The sequence below is a fragment of the Oryctolagus cuniculus genome, chromosome 16 (genome assembly GCF_051225735.1).
Source record: "Oryctolagus cuniculus isolate XC-2025 breed Fujian yellow rabbit chromosome 16, ASM5122573v1, whole genome shotgun sequence".
Taxonomy (NCBI): domain Eukaryota; kingdom Metazoa; phylum Chordata; class Mammalia; order Lagomorpha; family Leporidae; genus Oryctolagus; species Oryctolagus cuniculus.
The window spans coordinates 70,858,971-70,885,506 of record NC_142882.1 but is presented as its reverse complement, the minus strand read 5'-3'; the positions used below and the strand labels follow the sequence as shown (position 1 = coordinate 70,885,506).

Here is a 26,536-nt window from a genome sequence, read left to right as displayed (position 1 = left end):
TCTCCACTTCACCTTGGACAGCTCCCCTCAGCCTGGAGACCAGACAAGTAAGGTTTCTTAATTTTCCACCAGCTACAATTACCTTGCGATTCTGGGGTGGGAAATTGGTGCATTGCCCACGCTCCCCAGATTGAGTTAATGCAATAAAAAGATCGTTGGATGGTTCTTCCAGGCCAGTTTTGTGTCACTGGTTACTATAGGGGAGTCCTTTTTATATATCAGGTCCTGGCTTCCTCTTTTATTTTTAAAATGACAATGTGATATCACCCTCATATCTATCAACTCACATGTTACTGTTATTTTTTAAATCTTATTTATTTTCATTTTATTTACAAGGTAGATAGAGGAGAGAAATGGTGAGAAGTCCCATCTTCTGGTTGATTCTCCAAGTCCCTGAAACAGCAAGAGGAGGACAGGACCAAGCCAGTAGCCTTGGAACTCAATCCAGGTCCACCATGTGAGAGGCAAGGACCCGAGGATTTCAGCCATTATCCACTGCCTCCCAGGCTGTGGATTAGCAGAAGCTGGATAAGAAGTAAAGGGGCAGGGACTGGAACCAGGCACTCTGATTTGCGGTGCAGACATCTTAACCACTGTGCCTCACACCCACCCCTTCTCCTATCTTTTAGATCCAGATTTAATACTAGATTTAATTTGATACTTATTTTTGTCATATTTTGTCATCTTTCCATTTCTGTTTCTTTAAAACTATAGATAGAATTGTCTATTCATCCTTATTTGTTTTTCTGGTTGATTTTAAGACAGGGGAGTAAAATAAAACTGCCCTCACTCCCTTGTGTTTAATTAGAAGTCACAACATCATTTGTTAATACATTCCATTGTTCCTAAGAGTCCATACAGCCAGCTCAGTCTCCAGCCTTTAGAAAGACTTGCTTGGAAGGCAGGCAGCTGGCTGGCATAGTGGAACATAATGGATAAACAGTTCCCACACTGATAACAAAATTTTCTCTAAGTGACAAGAGTGGCTCGCTGTGCCTAATCTGTTCATGTAAGAGTGTGGCATATGCAGAACTTGCTTTCCTTCAAGGAATTTGGGATTTTGTACATGCTAGGTACAAGTCCTCTGTCATCAGTCTCCAATAAAAAAACTCAGGCTACTAGGTGTCTAACAAGCTTGCCTTATGTGAAACTCCTTGATGGACGCATTAAGTCTATGTTGTGCAAGCCCATAGGAAGAAGATTCTGGAACCTTGCATCTGCTCTCTGCTGTTGCTCCTTTGCTGATTTTGCTTTCCATCTTCTATTGTAATAAATCTCAGTCATGAGTCTAACTACATCCTGAGTCCTATGAGACCTAGTGAATCACTGAAGCTGGGTGCTATTTATCCCTGACATAACCACCAAGCTTCCTTGACTTGATGGGTGAAATAGAATTTTTTTTAATTTTTTTATTTTTTTAATTTTTTTGACAGGCAGAGTGGACAGTGAGAGAGAGAGAGAGAGACAGAGAGAAAGGTCCTCCTTTTGCCGTTGGTTCACTCTCCAATGGCCGCCACGGCCGGCGCACTGCGGCTGGCGCACCACGCTGATCCGATGGCAGGAGCCAGGAGCCAGGTGCTTTTCCTGGTCTCCCATGGGGTGCAGGGCCCAAGCACCTGGGCCATCCTCCACTGCACTCCCAGGCCACAGCAGAGAGCTGGTCTGGAAGAGGGGCAACCGGGACAGAATCCAGCGCCCTGACCGGGACTAGAACCCGGTGTGCCGGCGCCGCTAGGCGGAGGATTAGCCTAGTGAGCCGCGGCGCCGGCCCAGAATTTTTTTTTTAAATTACATTTCCTAAAAAAAGATTAGCATATTTCCTATGACCTGATCCTATCCTTTGCTTTTTTTTTTTTTAACACTTATTTATTTAAAAGAGTTACACACAGAGAAGAAGAAACAGAGAGACTAGTCTTCCATTAGTTGGTTCACTCTCCAGTTGGTTGCAATGGCTGGGGATAGACCAGGCTGAAGCCAGCAGGTCTTCCTAGGTCTCCATGGGGGTAGTGACAGACCAAGGACATAGATCTCAGAGCCATTTTGGCTCCTTGCTTGAGAGTAGATCCAGTCCAGTAGCCCCTACATTCTTAGGCCAGCTTGTTCCCATGCCCTGTTTTCTTCTCCACCCCACCTTCCATGTTGTTTTCCAACTAACAAGTCCACAGAGTATGAAAGTCCAGGAAAAGCCAGCTCAGCTATGCTCTCTGTACCAAATCTGTACCCCGTGGCACTCCCCTAGTCCCCACCATGGTACCTATCTGGCTTATGCTATATAAATCCAACCCATAACTACATGTTTGCTCTCTGCCATGAGCTTGCTCCATATGCACACCAACAGTTGGCCACCACTGCAAACTTAGTTTTCCTTGAATAAATTTGTTTTGGCTCTGAGTCCATACACTGTCTCCTATCTGTTCTGCCCCTATTTCTTTAGAGGTGGCAGGTGCCTAAGCACAGGGGTCCAAGCACTTGGGCCGTACTCTGTTGCTCTTCCCAAGCCACTAGGAGGGAGCTGCATTACAAGTGGAGCAGTGGGGACATGAACTAGAATCCATATGGGAGGCCAGCATCGCAGGCAGCAGCTTTCCCCGCTACTCCACATCACTTGCCCCCTATACTTTGCTTTTAAATTTTTTCTTCATTTCTTCTGATTTGTAGGAGCTCTTTATATACTAAGAAATTGGCTTGTCAATGACATAATACATAATCAAATACTTTGATCTTTTCCTGAATTTATGACGTGAATTGTGAATCGACTTAGACCTTGTTTTCATGTAACAAGTGACAAAGAGATACATTTGTTTACTTTCTGCTTCTTGATGACTAGCTAACTACCCAGAATGATGTCATTAAATTGTACTTATTCTCCAAAATTAGCAATGAACTTTCAACTTCACCTAACACAGTTTGGGGATCTTTATTCGTGACCCATTTCTATTTGAACTAACCACTCCTTGACACAGAATTGTTCTTTTTATTATTACCACCATGGAATAGAATGCATTTAATTATCTGGTGAAGTTAGTTTATTTTTTTATCTTACAGTATTTTTCTGGCCTCTCATACATTTATTTATATTACCCTTGTGAATGTCACAGTGTCAATGTAGGGATAACTGGTATTAAATGTTCCAGACAGTTTTCTACTTTTCCAAATCTGATGTTAACTGTAGAATTTTTGTAGTTGGGTTTATTTATAGATTTTTTATTTACAACTGTAAATGGGATGTGCAGATTTTAATCATTTTTTCCACTACAATACTTAGCTATTTTTTGTTGATATCTAAGGAATATATTGATTTTTTGGATATTTTTATGTTTATCTTACTATTTTCATTGCTTTATAAGACATTTCAATTAATTCTCTTGAATTTTTCAGTATATGATCATAGCATTTGGAAAAAGAATCTGAATTTTACCACTTGCTCTCCAATTTTTCATTTTTCTTGTCAACTACATTGCTTAGTACTTACAGATCTATGTTAGCTAACAGTACAATGTGCTGCCTTGTCTTTTTATTTTACATGGAACGCTTCTAATGCTTGATCATTGAATACTGTAATTGCCAACTCTTCTATATCAGCTGTGGTTCAAGAATGTCCATATTTTCTATTATAAAAGAACGGACCGGGGCTGGCGCTGTGGCACAGCAGGTTAAAGCCCTGGCCTGAAGTGCCGGCATCCCATATGAGCGCTGGCTTGAGTCCCAGCTGCTCCACTTCTGATCCAGCTCTCCACTATGGCCTGGGAAAGCAGTAGAAGATGGCCCAAGTCCTTGGGCCCCTGCACCTGCACGGGAGACCCAGAGGAAGCTCCTGGCTTTGGATTGGTGCAGCAACAGCGGGTGTAGCCAATTGGGGAGTGAACCAGCAGATGGAGGACCTCTCTCTCTGGCTCTACCTCTCTTTGTAACTCTTTCAAATAAATAGACAGATCTTCATTTGTGCTTTTCATTCTCATTGGTTTTGTTATGTTTGCAAACAGAAAGGCAGGAAAGGTGACTTTTTTTTTAGATTTATGTATTTGAAAGTCAGAGGAGTTACAGTCAGAGAGGGTAAGACAGAGACACAAAGAGGTCTTCCATCTGCCTGTTCAGTCCCCAGATGGCAGCGATAGCTGGGGTTGAACTAGGCTGAAACCAGAAGCTCCTTCCTGGTTTCCCACGTTGGCGGCAGGAGCCCAAGCACTTGGGCCATCCTCTGCTGTCTTTCCCAGGCCTTTTGCAGGAAGCTGCGTTGGAAGTAGAGCAGCCAGGACAGGAACTGGTGCCCACACAGGATGCTGGCATCCCAGGTGGCCACTTTAGCAGCTGTGCCACAATGTGGGCTTCAAGATGACCACCTTTAACTTGGATGCTTTAGCAGTAAACGTGCTAAAATTCTCATTTTCCTCTGAATGGCTTCCCCAAGATTCTTAAGTTCAAGTTCAGTTAGCTACTGAGACAGGATTATTTTACTATTCTTGAATGGTCTCTTATCTTCTTAAATAATAAAATTGTTTCTGAGTTTGATGGAAGATAAACATTGGATTTAATCATTATATCCTTGATCAATGCCTGATATTATGGGGTCATGTTTAAGTAAGAGATATGCAAAAATACTTTTTTCCACTTCTTCATTATGACTTTCCTTTCCTTAATCATACATTACACTTCAAATTAAAAAGAAATATTAACAGATTATTTAACATTCAGTGTATACTCTAATAAGTGAACAAATATGTACATCTATGATTTTACTAAAATAGTTATTGATGGAATTTCTAATGGGACATAAGCACCTGACAAATAATCAGGTGCTTTCCATTGCCCTTTTCAGCATATTTGCTTAATTCCAGGAACTGGATGGGAATGTCAAATTGTGCACAATAGTAGTTGCTATCCTAATTACATTTTTAATTGAGTAGTCAACATTAAATTAAATGTCTACAGCATGCCAACTCGGTGACAGCAGGAAACAATTCAAGTTGCCTTGGAGGCTCATTCAGTTACTTGGTAGAAGCAATTAAAGTAATACAACTGTAATACCTCAGGAAAAATCTGGAAGTCACTAAAGACGTAAAAAAAATAGGGGTTCAGTCAAAATGTAAATGATACAGAATCAGAGGCATGTGCACATGCGTGTACATGCATGCACACACATACACACACACGGAGTTGTAGGGAATCTGGCAAATGAAGACCAACGAAAATGCTAGCAAAACAAGCGGAGCTGGAATGATAGGACCAGAACAGAGAAAGAGCAAATTACAGTACAGCTGAAATAAAATACAATTGCATGAGTACAAAGAGGGGAGGGAGCAGCAAATATCCTAAAAATAACAGCCAGAACCACGCTATAAGGAAAGAGAGTTACTCTCTTAGATGGGTCAGTTGTTTGTTTTTGTTCCTTCATTGGTTTAAACTATATCCTGTCCCAACAGGCTAAAGCCATACATAGCAAAACCCATTTATAGCAAAAGCACCAGATGAGAGTGGGTGAAATAACACAAGTGAAGCAAATATAAAACTAGTGGGATGCATTGGTAAACAACACGCCTGCCACACAGTCCTATTTAGGATCCCCCGAGCCCCAGCAAACAGGAAAACCTGATCTGCTCCAAGACTTCCAGGGGCCACAAAAACAGCCATCCAGCTGCTCACCAGAAACACATGGGCTGAGACTTAGTGAAATTGATCTCGTCTGTTTTTAATTAAGAGAACAGGCTGCCATGAGGTAGATGATGCTCTCAATGTCATTTGTACAACAACTATGACATAAAATTTTGAGTGATGTCCTATATAATTTCTCTCAGTTCACTCCAACTCATAACTGCACAAATATTTCAGAAAAGGCAATTATGCAAATGATCCAGATCAGCCACTCCCAGATGGTCTGGTTTATCCAAGAGCAAAATTTAGAATGTCCAGAGAACACCATATCCTTTAAATCCTCAATGAATATTATTTTCCACAAGAAATAAATCATACATGAGTTAGTCTTTCATAATACAGTCATTATGTTCCCAAAGATAATTTGCCAAATAATTTCCTTCTAGGAAATGCAGCCAATTAATTACTTGTTTTCTAAGCTGGCGCATTCATGGTGAAATATCCTGTACTTGCCTTCTTTTCTGCTGGTTCCTGTTTTCCTTCTCTGCTGAGAGTTATTCCGTTTTATAAAATGTGCAAGGAAATTATTCTTAGGTATAGCTCCCTGGGTTGTTGTTTAGAGCACATTTTGTTTATAGGGTAATTCTGAAAACGCTATAAACTTGGAGAGATTGCAAGTGTGCCTTATTCTATTAATTCACTAAAGTAAGTATCTGAATTTGAACTCCCAATAATCCAGACCATGTGGGTTTTCTGTTCCACGAGAGAGACAGCACTGACCTCAGTCAGTGGCGTCTTCTCATGGAAAACCGCATGCTCTAGACATGGGTAGGACAATCTAAACCAAGGCAGCCGCACAGGGCCTAAACTTGCGCCAAACAGCACCACCACCAGGAGACCCACGAGAGCTCAGAGGCCTTGGCTCGCGGGGAGCTTGCCCCTGCGCGCACCTGTGTGTTCCAACAGCTCGCCGGGCACTGCGCACAGCCTGGGCACAGGGCCACGTGCGGTAACTGGAAGAAACGTACCTCATATCAGCAGCTTTCCCCGTTTTGTTGGTACACGTGACCTCGCGGGTCTGATATCCAATCTGAATGTCCCAGTATCTGTTCTCTTGTCTGTTCTGTCTGTTCCGATTTCTCTTCTTCTTAATCAGCTCCCGGGCCTCTGGATCCTTCACGCCTTTGCCGCGGTCCTTCTCCCGTTCTTTGTTCTTGGCGCGTCTCCGGGCCTGTCTGGCTTGTCGAGAGTGGGGCGTGGAGCACGCGCTCCAGGGCCCCACGTGCAGGCTGTAGGTGCTCTCGTCGGCGTCACAGGCGCTGGATCGGCACACCTGGAACTCGGTCAGGTTCGGGCAGCCGGAGCCCCCGAACTGCGGGGGCGCCACGACGTGCCGCGTGCGGTGCTGCAGGCCGCTGCCGCAGGTCTTGGAGCACTCGGACCAGGCGGAGAACTCGGACACGATGCAGTCTTGCTGGCACGGAATGAGGCAAGCCTGTTCCAGGAGCGGCTTGGGCTCAAAGTACTCACAGATGGTCTCGTCCGCAGGCGAGTCTTTGTCTTTCTGCAGGCACGTGATCTCCCGCACCTGAATGCCCTCTTCGCCCTTCACGCACTCACGAGGCTTCTCCAGGCTCCTGGAGATCACCGGCTGACACTGGTTCCAGGGCCCCAGCCTCCAGTCGTACAAGTCTTTGTGCCAGTCGCAAACCTTGAAGCAGTTCTGCTGGTTGCTGGGTCGCTCGGCCTGCTTGCAGTTCGTGTGCAGGGTCGTCCACCCTTCCACGTGCGCGCACCACACCGCCCTGGTCTGGATGCCTCCTGGCCCACACTCGTCTCCCATGCACCGGCCCCAGGGACCTGCAAAAACAACACCAGAGTTATCTGTGCCCCTGGAAGCAAGCGGCCGGGTACTTCATGCTCCAGAAAGACCTTTGCAGACCGGGTACACTCACTTCCCTGAAGTGTTACAAAGTAGGTCTCTGTGCACAGCTGCGGGAAAGTCATGATCTGCCCCGAGTATTTTTTGCACGAGGGAAACTGTGTCACAGCGTCTATATAAGGCAACGTCTGGGGCAATTTCACTTCACGCCCTTCGGGGATTACTTTAGGCTCGCTTTTATTCCTTTTCATTATTTGAGGTAGTTCGAAATCCTTGCTCAAAAAGGACATCGGAAATTAGCCACAGTGAAAACCCGCTACTCTCGCCTCACAACCACCAAATCCATTTCAGTAACTGGTAAAGAAAATGGCCCCTTGTGAAGAATTTCTACTCCTGCAGGCTTTTCTTGTCCTGGGTAATTAACTATTTTGTAGAACATGCTTTCTTCCACCTCATTTTTTATTGCTGTGCACTACAGCTGCAAGGGTCTAATAGTTGCTCACTGTGTGTGCAGACGGAATTTAAAGTATTGACTTCTGGTGACCAACGCCGGGAAGGGAGCAATCTTCATATAAGCACATTCTTCCTCTAAACTTACCCCACGTTAAATTTTCTCATGTCCTCAGTACAGAGATATGGAAAGGAATTTAAATTTAACTGAAACACTTTTTCAGTTTTTCAATGTTGAGAGGTCGTTTGGGATTTTATCCGTTACAAAGTATTAAATGCTAGTAAACTAAATTTTAGCAGAAACTGCAGACTTTTAAGTTTCTTCTAAAATATATATGAATGATGATTACCTTGAAAATGAGTCATAGTTTACTGGCAACAAATCTGGGAGAGTTTCTTTCTTACACACTCACTGAGCAGCCTGCACATTTTTGCATATCATGCCTATACATAATTTCAATTAGTTTATGCAATAATTGCCAAGTATCTGTTTATCACATTAGACACATTCCGCAGCCCTTGAGGAGAAGACTTTGTCTTTTGCAATAACTGTAGGCCATGCACATGGAGCAAGGTCAATAATATTTACTAAGTAAATGAACAAAATCAGAAATCAAATCAAGAAAGTAATGCCAATTAATTTAAGATTTCAGATACCAGTTGCAATTAACTGAAGATAAAGACAAAATATGCTTTTAAAACTATTCCAACATATCATATCGAGTTTTTTTAACTAGTTACTGAAAAATCCAAGCATCTACCAGCAACATACCTTATTAATTTAAACAAATTTATATTTAAATACAACCATATCCCACACTACAATCTTTAGAACCTCTTGTTTTTCTGTATTCCCATTTTAATGTTATGGTACATATTTTGGGTAACTAAATATGCACAGAATTTTGATATTGCTTTGAGAAAATTTTAGATTATCATGAGTATCAGCTATAGTATTTCCTACTAGAATAATCTGTTACAGAGCTGGTTAAAAAGCATATTGTAAAACATTGATTTTTCAACTTTATCAAAATAAAGCCCTTTGTTTCTCAAAGTGTTTTAAATGCCTCAAGAAGTAAATAGAGGCGCAGGGGGTTAACACCCTGGCCTGAAGCACGGGCATCCCAAATGGGCACCGGTTCTAGTCCCTGCTGATCCACTTCCAATCCAGCTCTCTGCTATGGCGTGGGAAAGCAGTAGAATGGCCCAAGTCTTTGGGTCCCTGTACCCGTGTGGGAGACCTGGAAGAAGCTCCAGTATTCAGATCCGGCTGTTGCTGCCAATTGGGGAGTGAACCATTGGATGGAAGACCCCTCTCTCTCTCTCTCTCTGCCTCTCCTTTCTCTGTGTAACTCTTTCAAATAAATAAATAAATAAATATTTTTAAAAAGAGAAGTAAATAGGTGGCATGTACCAATGCCATCTCACTAGACCCAGTGATCAATTTCTTTTCACAATTGATCATAATGATAGGACTAAGAACCAAAGGGATCACATAAACAGGACTAGTGTCTGAAAATACTAGCTGATAGAATAAAAAAGGGAGAGAACGATCCAACATGGGAAGTGAGATACACAGCAGACCCATAGAATGGCAGATGTCCTAAACAGCACCCTGGCCTCAGAATCAGCCCTTAAGGCATGTGGATCTGGCTGAAAAGCCCATGAGAGTATTTCAGGCATGGAAAGCCAAGACACTCTGGGGGGAAAAAAAAAAAAAAAAAAAAAAAAAAAAAAAACCCTAAATGAAAGATCTCCGTGAGTGAGATCCCAGTGGAAAGGATGGGTCATCAAAGAAGGAGGTACCTTTCTCTGAAGGGAGGAGAGAACTTCCACTTTGACCATGGCCTTGTCTAAATATGATCAGAGTTGGTGAACTCAGGGGGCTTCCATAGCCTTGGCAGCTCATGACAAGAGCCTAGGGTGATTACTGATGCCATAAGCAAGAGTGTCAATTTGTTAAGTCAACAACAGGAGTCACTGTGTACTTACTCCTCATGTAGGATCTCTGTCCTTAGTGTGCTGTACATTGAGATTTAATGCTATAACTAGTACTCAAACAGTATTTTTCACTTTATGTTTCTGTGTGGGAGCAAACTGTTGAAATCTTTACTTAATGTATGCTAAACTGATCTTCTGTATATAAAGAGAATCGAAAATGAATCTTGATGTGAATGGAAGGGGAGAGGGAGTGGGAAAGGGGAGGGTTGTGGGTGGGAGGGACGTTATGGGGGAGAAGCCATTGTAATCCATAAGCTGTACTTTGGAAATTTATATTCATTAAATAAAAGTTTAAAAAAAAAAGAGAAGTAAATAGAAAACTAATCAAGAAAAGTTTAATACTGGCACCTAATTTATGAAATCATGAATAAATTGTTCTTTTTCCCACTTTGTGAAGAATAAAAACTTCTCCAAAGGGGTCAAGGAGTACTTTTAAAAAAATTATTTATTTACTTCAAAGGCAGAGTTAGAGATCTTCGAGACTCTGGCTCACTCCCCAAATGACCACAATAGCTAAGAGTGGGCCAGCTGAAGCCAGGAGCCAGGAGCTTCATCTGGGTCTCCCATACGCAGGCAGGGACCCAAACACTTGGGCCATCCTCCATTGCTTTCTCCAGTGTATTAGCAGGGAGCTGCATTGGAAGTGGAACAACTGGGACTGGAACCAGTGCCCATATGGGATGCCAATGTTGCAGATGGTGGCTTAACCTGCTGTACCACAACACCAGTCCCAAGTACTAAGTTTTTATTATTTTATTTTAGGCAACTAAATTTTCCCAACCATGGACTTCTCTTTGAACATCTGTTTTTCTACTGATTTTTCACAATGTTGACATCCTCTTACTGAGACAAGTAAGTTAATGCCAATAGTTTCCTGAAAAAAAAAATGATAAAAAGTTACCTCTTGACATATAAAAATGTTGACAGGAGTTATTTCAAATTTAGAATTCATTAGAAAAATATGGGCCGGCACCGTGACTCACTAGGCTAATCCTCCACCTTGCGGCGCCGGCGCACGGGGTTCTAGTCCCATTCGGGGAACCGGATTCTGTCCCAGTTGCCCCTCTTCCAGGCCAGCTCTCTGCTGTCGCCCAGCAGTGCAGTGGAGGATGGCCCAAGTCCTTGGGCCCTGCACCCCATGGGAGACCAGGAGAAGCACCTGGCTCCTGCCATCGGATCAGCGTGGTGCGCCGGCCTCAGCGCACTGGCCGTGGCGGCCATTGGAGGGTGAACCAATGGCAAAAAGGAAGACCTTTCTCTCTGTCTCTCTCTCTCACTGTCCACTCTGCCTGTCAAAAAAAAATATGATAATTCTTATTTTAATATTTCTCATCAAATACCAGGGATATGACATACATGTGTATCCTTTTTCATGTTTGATTAAGCATTATATTTATAAAAGTGTGCACTTCCAGTAATTTAATGTAATAATCAGTTGTATTCCATGATTTAATGTTTGTCTTTTAATTTTCATGGCTTACTTTTGGATACATTTTCTCAATTATTTTGTTCAGAAAGGAGACAGGTTAGTTTGAAGATCTTAACATTCAAGACATTACATGGGGGGGAGGAGAAATTCTGTGGTTAGTCCATAAAGCTGCCTCCTGCTGTGCCTGCATTCCCTTATGGGCACCAGTTCAAGTCCTGGCTGCTCTACTTCCTACCCAGCTCTCTGCTATGGCCTGGGAAAGCAGCTGAAGATGTTCCAAGTCCTTGGGCCCCTGCACCCACAGGGGAGACTGGGAATAAGCAGCTCCTGGCTGCTGGCTTCAGATTGGCCCAGATCTGGCCTTTGCAGGCTTTTGGGGGAATGAACCACTTGATGGAAGATCCATGTCTCTCTCTCCCCTCTCTCTGTGCCTCTGCCTCTCTGTAATCTGCCTTTCAAATAAATAAATAAATCTTTTTGGTATCAATATCAGTAGGAAGAAAGATGAGTTTAAAAAACTTTATTATTTTATGTATTGATAATTGATAAGAATTTTTAAAGTTTAAAGCCAGGAAATCATACATTATACATATCAATAGATCTCAATTCCTATTCCAGTATTATCACAGGTTCTTATTACTAATAAGCAACACAGTTAATGTTGTTTAATTTATTTATATCAAGTACATTTAGAACCAGAAGATAGTATGTATTGAGAAAACTGTACAGAGGTCTATAAATGCCTATTGAAGATTTAAAAAGAAGAGTAAAATGTGTACAGGCACAAGGGAAGGCAAGTGTGGCAATATAATCACAATACTGAACTAAAAAATATCCCTCATCTACTCTGAAGGCTTCAGCTGCTGTCTTTTAAAAAAATATTTAGACAGTGAGAGAGAGAGACAGAGAGAAAGGTCTTCCTTCCATTGGTTCACCCCCTAAATGCCCTACACGGCTGGAGCTACGCCAATTTGAAGCCAGGAGCCAGGTGCTTCTCCTGGTCTCCCATGCAGGTTCAGGGCCCAAGCACTTGGGCCATCCTCCACTGCACTCCCTGGCCACAGCAGAGAGCTGGACTGGAAGAGGAGCAACCGGGACAGAACCCGGTGCCCATATGGGATGCTGGCGCCGCAGGCAGAGGATTAACCAAGTGAGCCACAGCGCCAGCTCCTCAACTGCTGTCTTATCTCTTCATTGCACCTGGGGTATCAAATGTGTGTCCAATTAACCAGTCTCCTAAAAGATCACATCTTCACCATGGAACACCTGATGAAAGGCCCGCCACTTGTACCTCTAAGCAGTTTTCAAATAATTGCACTTGGAATAGAAAAGGACTCACTTCAGAAATGGCTCCACAACTAAGAACTGTCCATCTAACTAACTACTGTGTTTCAAGTACGGGGGTATTTGAAAATACAGTTTGCAAAGCACAATGTACAAACTTTGTCTTGAAACCCTAAGGTCCTCTACTAAATACTCTGTGAGAATGTGACATGACACATCAGTTCCTGCAAAAATGCTCAAATCCAGTCCTGATCCTACAATAATAATAATATAATAATAATAATAATAAGCAGAAAGTGGAGGGAGGATGTCTGTTTTTAAAGAGAACAGTAAGGATTTCTGTTAGTTTGAAACTTGTTTCCTTTAGTGTTGTTGTTCATGATTATTTAAAGGGAAGTTGCAATCTTAGCAGAACAAAGAACAGGCAGCTTTCTACTTAGACCTGGGATAGCACCAACTTATGAATGGAAATGTATTCCTGCAGACAGATTTGTAGGATTGTGTTTATTCAGTGTCATGCAAAAACATTGCTAAAATGTGGGTCAATAAATATGTGTTGAACACTTAGCTTGACAGATTTCACGTAAACGCAGATAGAAACACTGGATGTCTTATTCCACTAAAAAGAAGTAAAAGCAACTGTCTATATAGCCAAAATATTTATGCATTGATAGGCTCACAATACAAATATTTCCACATGGAATCAATGTAAAATTATGCAAAATTGTGACAAAAACGTTAAGTGAATGCTAGATGGCTTAATTTTCCATAGGCTAATGTTTCTAATGTAATTCTTCACCAACTTTCCAAAAATGTTGACGAAATAATGAGTTTTATTCCTGCTAAAGAGGATTTTATAATGTGCCTATTCTCTCATGTCTTTCAAAACTCTATTTAAATCTACAAAAGACAGCCTTTTAAATTTAAAATTAGTACTTTTCCTGTTAAATTCAATGCTGATTTCTTCTAAGGCTGTTTGTTATATGTCAAGGGCATGAAAACAATGAAAGGTTGAGTCTATAAAAGTCCACATTATTGACAGGTGGCCAGCAACTGTTCTATAGAGCCTCAGAAAAGATACACACTATAAAAGGAATAGGAGGGGATTATGCAAACTACTTTCTGTCCTTATTTGCTATAAAACTCTCAAATGAGCCAGTTTCTTGTTGGACTAAATATGTTTGTATCCTTCAAATGAGATAATGTGTCTTCCTCTCCTGGATCTAGTTATGGAACAGAATGTTCTACTTACTGAGGTCATGGAGGGCACAAACAACCCAGGAATATGCTGCTTTCTGTCTCTTGTATACTATACCGTATCTTCTTGTGAAATTAACATTTACCTAAAAAAATTCTATTTGTTTTACCCAAGCAAATCTGTATAAAAACATCTGAAGTCACTGCTAAATATGGTAAGAAAAATTGCTTAAAAAATCCCATAAACTGCATTTAATTAGTTTTATAATTTTGCTGTCATCCTAGTAGGCAATTAAAAATATCTCCAGGGGTATGCATTTGGCCTAGTAGTTAAGATCCTGTTTTGGATGCCAGCATCCTCTATCAGAGTGCCTAGATTCAAGGCCCCTCTCTATTCCCAAGTCCAATTTCCTGCTAATGAATACTCTGTGACATAGCAGTGATAGCTCAAATAGTTGGTCTCTGCCACCCAAGTGAGAGGCTTGGATTGAGTTCCAAGTTCCTGTCTCTGGCCTTGCCCTGTTCCAAGTGTTGCAGGCTTCTGGGGAGTAATTGGCAGATGGGAACTCCTTCTTTCTGCTGCAAATAAATAAAATCAATACATTTTTGTTTAAAAATTCAAATACATCTAAACAAATTTGTGATTATGCTACAAATATTTATAATAAGATGTTTTACTTCACAATTTTCTATAAAAATAATTTCATGTCAGTAGACACACACAAGCACACACACATGAGACTGAACCTAATACCCTGTTATATAATCTTCCCAATTCTTCACATTTGAATCTAGCTTGTGGTTGCATAATACTTTGTTCTATGAATTTAACATAACTTATCAAATAGATGTTCTATTTGTGGACATGAAGGTCTTTTCTGATTTTTGCAGCATTATAAAAATTGCTGAAATGAAGATCTATTTTTCCACATCGGTCAAATAATTTGGTCAAAGACTTTGTAAATAGTCCCAGCACACAAAAGTCCCCACCAAAATGTACCAGTTTGCTCTCCCATCAGCAACTTACAAGCACATTTCCCCTACTCTCAGGTATGCAAAACCACTGTTTCTCCAAATCTGGAGTCCTGTTCATGAGAATTCTATGTGTTTGTTTTCTCATATGGTCCATCCTTTGACTATTTTAACTAACATGGTAAGTCTTTATTTCTTTAACTAATGCTTTCTGTACATGGTCTCCAGAAAAGGCCTCAAAATCTGATAAAAATCCATCTGTTTTTCTTAGCAATGAAACATAATTTTGCTTATTTTATACTCACTTGGTCATTTCAAAGGATTTTTGCTGTGGGGAACAGCAAACATTACAGCTTAAATGTCTGTTGAAATAGTCCTATAGATTAATAATCTAAATGTCTATCATGCTGTGCCTTTGGATATTATACTGGTTGATTTTATTATATACAAATGTTCTACCTAGTAGATCTGTGTATAGGTCTATGAACACACTTTACAAAGCAAATTATGAATATTTACTGACCTGAAATACATTAAAATTTCTCTTTAAAAAAGCAAAAGGAGCAGTCATAGCTTCTTTGACTTGAGTTTTAATTTAATTTAATTTTAATTTAAAACAACTCTCAAATGACAAATCAGTTTGGTGGATAAGGGGAGATCACAGTGAAAGTCAAAATGAGCTTTCATCTTCAATTGGTAATTAAAGTTTTATAAGAAATTATATAAGAATATCAAATTAAATGTACAAAATTAGAACCAATGCTAAAACTGAGGAGAAGTGAATTAGTTATCAGTGATTAGGACAGCTGATTTTAAAATTACTAAATGCAATAGTCTACTTTCTGGACATATCATGTTTCCTATCTCCTAAGAAAATTACTTAACCTCTTTGGACCCTAGTGTCCCCATTTGTAAAACACAATATACTATGAATTATGTCATTAACTCCCACCACCTCATAATACTCCCTGAACCATGAGCTAAGAATAACGGGTATGAGAAATATTTGTGATAAAGCTATAAAATACCTTTCTCTCACACTAAGAAATTCATGTTTTTATGTGTTAATATTTTATATTCTTTATGCATCAGTTGTAGCGTCTTTAGACTCAACTCCATTACAGCGAATAACTGGGTCAAAGAGCTTGATGATTTTTAGATTTTTCAATGCATGTAGGCCAGTTGATTTTTCAAAGAACTTGTGGACATCTACCTGCCATCGCTTCATCACCTTGATCAGCATTGGTTCTTACAATTTATCTTATAGCTTTCATAAATATACAAAAATCTGTTGTTTCAGTCGAATCATCATTATATAATTATAATCAAAATTAACAATTTGCTCTTCTGTGAATTATTAATTTAATTACCTTCTATACTTTCTAGCAGTCTCAGAGACTTTTCTTTTTATTACAGTATGTTTATTTGATACTAACATTTTCTGTGATATTTAAAATATATTTTCTTTTTTATAAGTTTTACATTATTTTTGTTTATGATATTTTTATGTTTTAACATACAGGCTACTGACTATCACAATGTTTTGCTCCTTTTAGCCTGAAAGTATATTTTAAAATTATGTATTTAAAATTCAGAGATTCATAAATATACAATAAAATTTTATTCTTTATAGGTCCATTTAAAGAAACACATGCTAAACCCCATCAGGAATTTATTATTTAAAATGTGTCAAAAGGCAAATTTCTGATCGTTTTATTTTCTGTACAAACAGATAATGTTACCGAGAACACATAAGTGTGATTTAAAGGTACTTCTCATTAACCTCAAAACACAGCAAAGAGAGATGCCTTATATACTGCATCTCTACATTGGTTTATTTGTTATTTGTAAAATGTACAGTCTGTTTTCATATAGATGATATCATCTGATCTTCACATCAGGTGACAGCTATAAGGGACAATCAAGATTAATTATGTGCACTGGTAGGAAGTTGGATATAAGAGTGGGACAGGACTGGAACCCAGGAACTCCAATGTGGGATGCAAACGTCCCACATGACATCTTCACTGCTGTGGCAAAGGCCCACCCTAGTACCTAACTTTTGAATAAAGTCCATTCAAAAAAGAGGAGACCAGAAGAGATTTCTTAGGAAAAGATATTCTTCAGTATAACAGATTGCTGAATCAGTATTTCCCTTTCAAACTCACAATTCAGAAAAGTTTGAGATTGTTAGAGCTTCGACTACAGAGCAAGAAAATCTGATAGTAATAATCTTAATACATATTAAAATGAAAAAGATGTATTTGAACTGCACTGTAACCCTACAAAAAAACAAAACCTCACCTTTCACCATCTCCCAAATACAGCATCCCAAATAACATAAAACTGGATTTTCATGGGATTTCAGCATACATGTGATCAGCAGCAGAATATTAAACAGGGGTAGGAATTATTGGTCCTAACAAATACATAAACTCAAATGTGAAGATATGCCAAATTATTATTATTTTTAAAGATTTATATATTTATCTGAAAGAGTTACACAGAGAGGAGAGGCAGAGAGAGAGAGAGAGAGGAGAGAGAGAGAGAGAGACGTCTTCTATCTGCTGGTTCACTCCCCAGTTGGCCGCAACAGCTGGAGCTGTGCCGATGCGAAGCCAGGAGCCAGGAGCCAGGAGCTTCTTCCGGGTCTCCCACATGGGTGCAGGGGCCGAAGGACTTGAGCTATATTCTACTGCTTTCCCAGGCCATAGCAGAGAACTTGATGGGAAATGGAGCAGTCAGGACCAGAACCGGCACTCATATGGGATGCCTGCTCTTCAGGTTAGGGCGTTAACCCACTGTGCCACAGCTCCAGCCCCACCAAATTATTAATATTATCTTTTACACAACGCTTTATATAATTGATTTAAGGCAGCAACACCAAATCTAATAAACCTACATGCTTGCCATTGTTTTAAATAGGTTGTGTTTACCTTTGATGTCAAAGTATAGCAGTGAGAATTATATCATGATTCTCTAGGAAATGTGAAATGAGCATAAATTTCTAAGCATTTCAGTCTATAGATCATTGGTTACAATTGCCTCAAAATCTCAAAGTGAGATACCTTTAGATAAAGAGTCAGAGCTAATGCTAAGGGAGTAAAAGAATGGGGTCGAGAGAGAGAGAGAGAAAGAGAGAGAGAGAGAATTTTTACTGGTAAGTGAAATCTTTGCGTGGCCAAAGTTAAAAGCATTCTGTCTTAGATGAATCCTGGAACTTGAGACAAAGGCTTGTATAAAAGTAGTTTATTCTAGACGTAATTCCACATACTAAAGAAGTGGAACAAGGAAGAGGGATAGGGACAAGGGCAAGTCACTATAAGGTGTAATCAAGTTGTCCATGGCTATTGAAGACTGGTTTTGATGTGGAACCTTGCAGAAGCTTTATAAATTGCATCTCAGAGCTGTCAGTGCAGAGGAGAGAAGGATGAAATATATCTTTTGATTCCTGCTTAAATTTTCTCAGAGTAGCACGTAAGAGGCTATGGATGTAACCACTCCTGCACCACTCAGATCCCCCATCAAATCCAGTGAATTAGACTCATTTTTATTTTGATGAAACATCTGCAAATATAGGTTCTCTTCTGGAGAACATTCAGCAGACTTTAAGATTGTGGGGAAGGATAGCACAAATTCCAAAGTGGTTTGTGGGAAATGATGGAGACATGGCACCATATTTTACTAGTTGACTATATATCCTGGAAAACATTTCTCTTGTCATGTAACTTATTATTTCTGAACTTAAACATTTAATAGGTCATTTTATTTTTCTAATTAAGACAGCTGCTTTTGGATAATAAGATGTATAAAAAGAGCAATGAGTGGTTTCCAATGCTATTGCCCATTGTCATATTTCTCTATGCCATATCCTGCTGCTTTAAGTGGTATCACACGTACATAAGATACAAAGTCAAGGATCAAGCATTCTGCAAGTCCTCTGATTATGGCATTAACAAAGGCACTGTAGTCATAATTGGCAAACCCATATCAGAGCGGCTGTCAATTTGGACAAGAATGAGTTGTCGCCCCCATTCATGGTAGAAGTTGGTGCTAAGCAGTGTCAGTAGTTAGATCAGCCTTGGTGAAAACAATCCTATACTGTCAAATTCGAACACATCATCCACCCTTGATGTAATGGCCAGTCTGAAGCAAGAAATTTGCTGACACCCACAGGTCAAATTTTCCTGCCTAGAGCAGGCACTTGGGACAGTGGTTAAGATACTTCTTGGCATACCACATCCCATGCTGGAGAGCTTGGGTATGAGTCTCTGCTCTGCTTCTGAGTGTAACATGGAGGGAAGCAGGTAACAGCTCAAGTACTTGCATTCCTGCCATCCATGTAGGAGACTCGGATTGAGTTCCAGCCTCCTGGCTTTGACCTAGTGTGGCCTCTGCTGCTGCAAGCATTTAGGGAGTGGACCTGCTAATGGAAGAGCTCTGTCTTCCTCTGTCTCTCTTTCAAATAAATAATAAAGTAACTAAATTTTTTTTAAAAAATACTCTTGCCTTCTTAGATACTTAATTATGCTTCTGAAACAGGCACTCTTTGATTAGCAGTACAGCCCATGGAAATCCACTCTTGGGATCCACTCTCTTTTATGTCCATACACACTTTTTCTAATCAACTAACCATTCTCCATTGCTTAGGAATCCATGTACAAAAGCTCTTCAGAAAGTTCATGGAAAGCACATATAATGAAAAAAAATGCATGGATTAAAAAAATTGTACCAATAAATTTTATTTAATAAATAAATTTACCTTCTAATTCAATTTTCCATGAACTTTTCGAAGCTCCCATTTATTGTATATCTTGGGCTATTTGTCCTTTGACACAAAGTGGAAAACTAAATGTAAACTCACAGCCCTGTCTCTTGTAAGGATTTTCCTTTGCCATTATCATGTAGGACCACAACAAATGTGGCTTTTTTGTAGCAGCACATTTTGAAATAGCAAAGGGGCAGGTGTTTGGCCTAATGGTTAAGATGCCAGTTAAGATCAGAATGTATGAATCCAAGTCCAGGCACCAGCTCCTAATTCTGGCTACTTGCTAATGTGGATCCTGGGAGGCAGCCGGTGATGCCTAAGGTGTTGAAATCCTTCCACTCACATGGGCTACCTGGATTGAGTTTCGGCCTGGCTCAGTTTTCACTGCTATGGGCAACTGGGGAGTGAACAAGGAGTCTCTCTCTCTCTCTCTCTCTCTCTCTCTCTCCCCTTCCTCCCAGTGTGTATATGTGTGTGTGTGTGTGTGTGTGTGCCACTCACTATCTTTGTGTGTTTTATATGTGGGTCTGCCTCTCTGATAGTAAAAAAAACTCTGAAAAAATTTAAAGTACCACCAATATGTTGTGCTGATCCCCCCTTAAGCCCGATTCTCCCCCACATTCTTAGTTGGCCTCTATGTAAAAGAGGTAGGTCTCATTGGAGTCTGGGGAATGTGTCTCAGTAATTTACTCAATCTGGATCTTTTTGGGCCTTATACCAAATGCTCTAGGTCCATTGTATGTTGGATTTAGGTTGTGTTCTTTCAACCATTATATCTGGTGTCTTTCATAAGAGCTATCTCAGAATAGACAACTCCAGAAAAAAACACAGTTGGTGTTCAATATGCAGTATCTATTAGGATACGAAGAGCAGGATCGATTCAAAACCAGCATTTTTTCAAGTCAACAAATAAATAGACAGTGATGATATTTCTGAGTCATATGTGATGTTTTCAAGATGCAAATATGGAACCACTGTTTGGCATTGCAGTAGCAATGCTGCTTGGGATGGCTACATCACATATCAGAGTGTTAGAATTCAAAGCCTTTGGGGCCAGCGCCATGGCTCACTTGGTTAATCCTCTGCCTGCAGCACCGGCATCCCATATGGGCACAGGGTTCTAGTCCTGGTTGCTCCTCTTCCAGTCCAGCTCTCTGCTGTGGCCCGGGAGTGCAGTGGAGGATGGCCCAAGTGCTTGAGCCCCTGTACCCACATGGGAAACCAGAAAGAAGCACCTGTCTCCTGGCTTCAGATCGGTGCAGGGCCAGCTATGGCGGACATATGGGAAGTGAACCAATGGAAGGAAGACCTTTCTCTCTGTTTCTCTCTCTCACTGTCTATAACTCTGTCAAATAAAAAAAAAAAAAGATTTGAAGACTGTCTCTGGTTCTCTGTCCACTCTGCCTCTCAAATAAAAACATAAATAAATTTGAATAATGGAGGTTATTTTTACAACATGGCAGGGTATTTAACAATACTGTCACCTATTGTAATGTTGAAATAAAGAGACTATACTTAATTAACTAGGTGATCTAAAAAAAAAACTTCCATGCATAGTAAGTACTGAGGGTGTACCTGGCATTCCTTATTAGGGTATCTCTAATACTTGTCATTTCCTGTTCATCACATCTAACTAGTGTGATGTCATGAGTATAGTAGCGCAGTGTGATGTTCTAAGGAATGTTAAGACAATCAAGGTCCCAGCTATGTTTTGACAAATGACAGAAGTGTTAATCTTGCCCTAGGGTAAAAGAATGAATGTGCACTCCTGTACATCCTCAAGTAGAAGCCAACAGCTTTTGATTCTTTATGAGTGGGTGTTGGAAAATAAACTTCTTGGCCAGAGAAGTATTTGTATACTTGTGCCAAAGGACATACTGGTTTGTTCTAGTTTGTTGCCACATCTTTCATAAGAGCTGCATTTGGGACTAACACATGGTGAAGTTTAGATAAGCTTGGTGCATCCTCCACAATCCGTCCAGTTCTGTCCTACTTGTTCAGGGACAAAACTTCGATGCTGCACTGTTCTTTGGAATTCTTCTAAAGCTATTATGATAGAACACAGCACAAATTGTTTCACTTTTCATTGCCTTTCATCCCAATCTACCAAAAAGTGATTCTCATTAACTCTCAGTAAGAAGCAACTCTTATTTCAGAGCAGCAGATCAGAAAGCAAAAAATGTATTTACTTGCCCTTATCAAGAATGAGTTCATGGTCATTAACGCCTCACAATGTCAAGTTATGCAGGAGTAAGTAGGAGTGCATTTCTTTTTTTTTTTTTTAATCTTTTATTTAATGAATATAAATTTCCAAAGTACGACTCATGTGTTACAATGGCTTCCCCCCCCATACCGTCCCTCCCACCCACAACCCTCCCCTTTCCCACTCCCTCTCCCCTTCCATTCACATCAAGATTCATTTTCGATTATCTTAATATACAGAAGATCAGCTTAGTATACCTTAAGTAAGTATTTCAACAGTTTGCTCCCACACAGAAACATAAAGTGAAAAATAATAGATGATTTTTTTTTAAATGATGATGAAATCAGATCAGACCTATTGTCATGTTTAATCCCAGTGAGAGTCAAGTTGGGAATTGATAATTTCTTTCTTTTTTTTTTTTTTTTTTTTTTACAGAAGATCAGTTTAGTGTACATTAAGTAAAGATTTCAGTCGTTTGCACCCCCATAGAAACACAAAGTGAAATATACTGTTTGAGTACTCGTTATAGCATTAATTTCACGCCGCACTGTCAGAGAAGCCTTGTGGAAATGGAGGCTGCTCAGTATGTGGTAAACTGAAGTGAGTGTGGGCTTGTGCCAATCTCTTTAAACCAATGCAAAAGTGGAAGCTACAGGAGTGATGCAGGTAGAAGTAGAGACAAGAGGATTTTAAAGGTTACTTATGTGACATCATGTGTCGAACTAGTGGCAGAGGTGCTAAACAGAGGTGAGTAAACATTTGTTTATTCATTCAGTAAATATTTCGTGAGGGCCTACAATATTCTGGGTGCTGTTACAGGCAATCAAGGTAGATGGATATCACTGACATCAGGGTGTAGCAGGTTAAGCCACTGCTTGGGATGTCTGCATCCCATATCAGAGTTTCTGATTTGAGTCTCAGCTCCTCTGCTTTCTATCCAGCTTCTAAGGTGCACCCTGGGAGGTAGCAGTAGATGGTTCAATTATTTGAACCCCTACCCCCATACAGAAATCCAGATGGAGGGGCTGGCACTGTGGCATAGCAGGTAAAGCCACCACCTGAAGTGCTGGCATCCCTTATGCGTGCCTTTTCGAGTCCTGGCTGCTCCACTTCTGATACAGCTCCCTCTATGGCCTGGGAAAGCAATAGAAGATGGCCCAAATCCTTGGGCCCCTGCACCCATGTGGGAGACCCAGAAGAATCACCTGGCTCCTGGCTTTGGATTGGTGTAGCTCTGGCCATTGTGGCCATTTGGGGAGTGAACCAGTGGCTGGAAGACTTCTCTCTCCCTCTCTCCCTCTGCTTCTCTGTAACTCTGCCTTTCAAATAAATAAATAAATCTTTAAAAAAAAATCCAGATGCAGTTTTGACCTCCTGGTTTTAGCCTGGCCCAGCAGAGAGATGATCGATCGATCTCTCTCTCTTTCTCTCTGCCTTTCAAATAACTTTTAAAAAATTAAAAAAATAAATAATAAAAATAGCTGCGTTTTAAGAAAGCACTACAAAATGTAGAAACAACAAAATCCAATAATGGGACAAGGGATAAATAAAACATAATATACATATAATGGAATATTATTTAGCCTTTAAAAGAAGTGATATTCTGATGTTATACCATGGAAAACCTTGAAACTTTATGCCAAGTGACATAAGTCAGACACACAAAAAACCAGATATTAGAGGATCCCATTTGTATGATATACATACAATGGTCAGATTCGTAGGGACAGAAGGTAGCATTGCAGTTACTAGGAGATAAGGGTCAGGGTGTATGGGAAATTACTGGCTGGTGAGTGCCATTTAAATTCAGAATGATAAAAAACAATTAGGGCCACTAAATTATTCACTTAAAACAAATTTAATATTATGTAAATTTTAGTGTGTGTGTGTGTGTGTGTGTAACTTCAGTGAGCACTTTTCATATTTATATAAAATCCTCTGAATTTTAAAGAACATTTCTGGATATAGCAACATGGATTCAAGATATCTGAGAGTCACTGCCAAGTTCAAAGACTTCGGGAGTCACTAACTTACTCAGAACTATAAGCAGTTTATTTGAGATGTGCTACCAAAAAGCAAAGGGTTCACCACAGAGCTAATAGACTTTCCCTCATTTTATTCAACACCAAAAGAAAGAAAGAGTATCTCAGAGTTGTCACCATTATCATTTTAGTTTTAGTGTCTATTAAATGGGTGGTAACTCTTACAAATCATATATCCTAAGGTCATATAATGATATTACATTGTTAATTGCATACTTCAAGGATTGCAATATAAGTTTACCCCATAATACAAAACTATGGATATGATTTTCACAGAATAGAACATAAAAATTAAATGAGGGAACAACTTTTTGACTTCTATGATGCTTTCATTACACACCTAGAAACATCGTTGTGTTCTGCGATTCTTTATAGTGCTTTAACTCATGATCTAGCCTTCCAATGTCTGCCTGGCTGATCATTTTTATTTTGTATCAAGCTTCTTTACAGGTACATATCACATTTTAGTACTTCCTTGCATAAAATAAGAGCTTTTTAAGTCAGAGCCAAATTTTTTCCTTACATAAATAATAGTTAACAAGGTTAAGAGAAATGGAAAGAATGTCAGTAACCTCCTTACTGGCACTGGGACAGGACTGCTTTGTTACAATTATCAAGGACAGGAATAAATTCAGTTTAATTCTTCTAAAAAAGATGCTGTTACATGTGAGTCCTTTATAAGAAACCATAAAGCCTTCCATCATGGTTACCCAAATCAATGGCAATTTGTATTTCTGTATATTTTTATAGTTTCCCTGTAATTTCTATCCTAATAAATGCTATAATTATGACATATTAGAAAAAAGTACTTCAAGTGCCCAGAAACATTAAATTTTCAACATGTTAATTCATATGTCTATGAATGTGTATAAATATGCTTTTTAAATATAAGTTATTTTTGCTGCTAAAATACATCACTGAAGGTAAAATAAACTTGCCAAGTTAATCCTTCCAAACTCCATGTGTCTAAGGAAAATGAATATATGGTTTAGTTGCCATCATTAGTCACTTGGAAATGCCTACTAGAACTTAAATTAGTATTTATACTATGGGTAAAAGTCAAGGGAATTTTTAAAAGTTAAACATATGTTCAAAATTGTAAGAGTCTAGGGACAGATATTGTAGAGTATCAAGCTAAGCGGCTATTTGGGGCATCTGCATTCCATATTGGAGGGCTGGCTCAAATTGCGGCTGCTGCACTTCCAATCTGCTCCCTGCTAATGTGCCTGAAAAGTAGCAGAGGATAGCTAAAGTACTTGAGTTTCTGCTATCCACAGGGGAGGCCCAGATGCAGTTACGGACTACTGGCTTCAGTCTGGCCCAGTTCTGGCTATTATGGCCATTGGGCACACTGAACTGAAACATAGAAAATCAATCAATCTCTATATCTCCCTCTCTCTCTCTCTCCCTCTTTCTCCCTCATTCCCTCCCTCTCTCCCTCCCTCCCTCCCTTTCTGTCATTCTACCTTTCAAGTAAATATTTTAAAAATCTAAGATTATAGGAAAAATAATCAGTAGAAGATTAAAGATCAGAATGTAAATACTTCAATTTCTCAAAGAAGTGAATTGAGGAAGCCCTTAATTTTTCAGCAGAATCTGCCTACCTTATTTACTATAAGCAAGAGACTTTTATAGCATTTACATTAACTTACTCTATAAAAAAATGCTATGGGAGGCCGGCACCATGGCTCACTCGGCTAATCCTCTGCCTGGGGTGCTGGTATCCCATATGGGCACTGGGTTCTAGTCCTCGTTGCTCCTCTTCCAGTCCAGCTCTCTGCTGTGGCCAGGGAGGGCAGTGGAGGATGGCCCAGGTCCTTGGGCCCCTGCACCCACATGGGAGACCAGGAAGAACCACCTGGCTCCTGGCTTCAGATCGGTGCAGCGCCAGCCGTAGTGGCCATTTGGGGAGTGAACCAACAGAGGGAAGACCTTTCTTTCTGTCTCTCTCTCTCACTGTCTATAACTCTACCTGTCAAATAAAAAAAAAATGCTATGCTGTTCTTGCATATATTGCACCATTTCAATCTTGCAACAACTCTACCAGATATATTTAAACTATCATTATTTACATAGTTATACCACTGATTATAGTCTTTTGAAAAATTATTTTACCTATTCAGAACCTGAAAATTTGAGTCATTGCTCAGTCTGCACAAGGAAATAGTCCTCATGCTACAGCATTATTTAGTAGCAGGAGATTGTTTTAACCCAATTTGTTTGATTCCAAAACTATGCTCCCAGAGAAATTTGTTCATAGCCATTTCTTCTGAGAAATGCTCCTCTACAGGCTCCAACCCCAAGAGGGTTGCTGAGATTAACTTCAAGAACTTTAGCTGAGTTTTTGAGTAGGGCAGCCTAAGATCAGTTCTGTACATACAAAGAGAAGAATGTACTTCATTAACAAGAGCAATATCAGTACTGGCTGAAGTCCAGTTCTCACTAATATTTTGCCAAGAAAACCCTTCATAGTCATGTACTCTTAATCACCATAAATTCAGAATGTGGTTACCTTACTATTTGCTTTTCAGGAAAAGTTAAGATAAAAATGTGATGAAATTGATTCTTTTTTCTCCATTTGTTTGAATTAATAGTCTACTGATTATAATAACTATACTCAAATATTCACTCACATATAATATTATAGCTAGGTTGTCTTCTGTGAACTTATTCTAAACTACTGAGGACAACACCAAGCAGATATAAAAACCCAGTCTAA

At 39.8% G+C, this 26,536-nt stretch overlaps 1 protein-coding gene across 5 annotated transcripts in view; it reads right to left on the bottom strand.

The window, feature by feature from the left end:
- THSD7A (thrombospondin type 1 domain containing 7A) overlaps positions 1-26,536 on the bottom strand; it is a 689,693-nt gene that overhangs the window by 259,157 nt on the left and 404,000 nt on the right. For 4 of the 5 annotated variants that reach the window (XM_089315677.1, XM_089315676.1, XM_089315679.1 and 1 more), the window contains one exon: positions 6,618-7,449. In XM_089315677.1, coding sequence (XP_089171803.1) covers positions 6,618-7,449 — 832 coding nt within the window. Of the gene's footprint in view, positions 1-6,617; positions 7,450-7,544; positions 7,822-26,536 lie in introns of those variants that run through there. The other variant, XM_089315678.1, reaches the window with a different exon arrangement.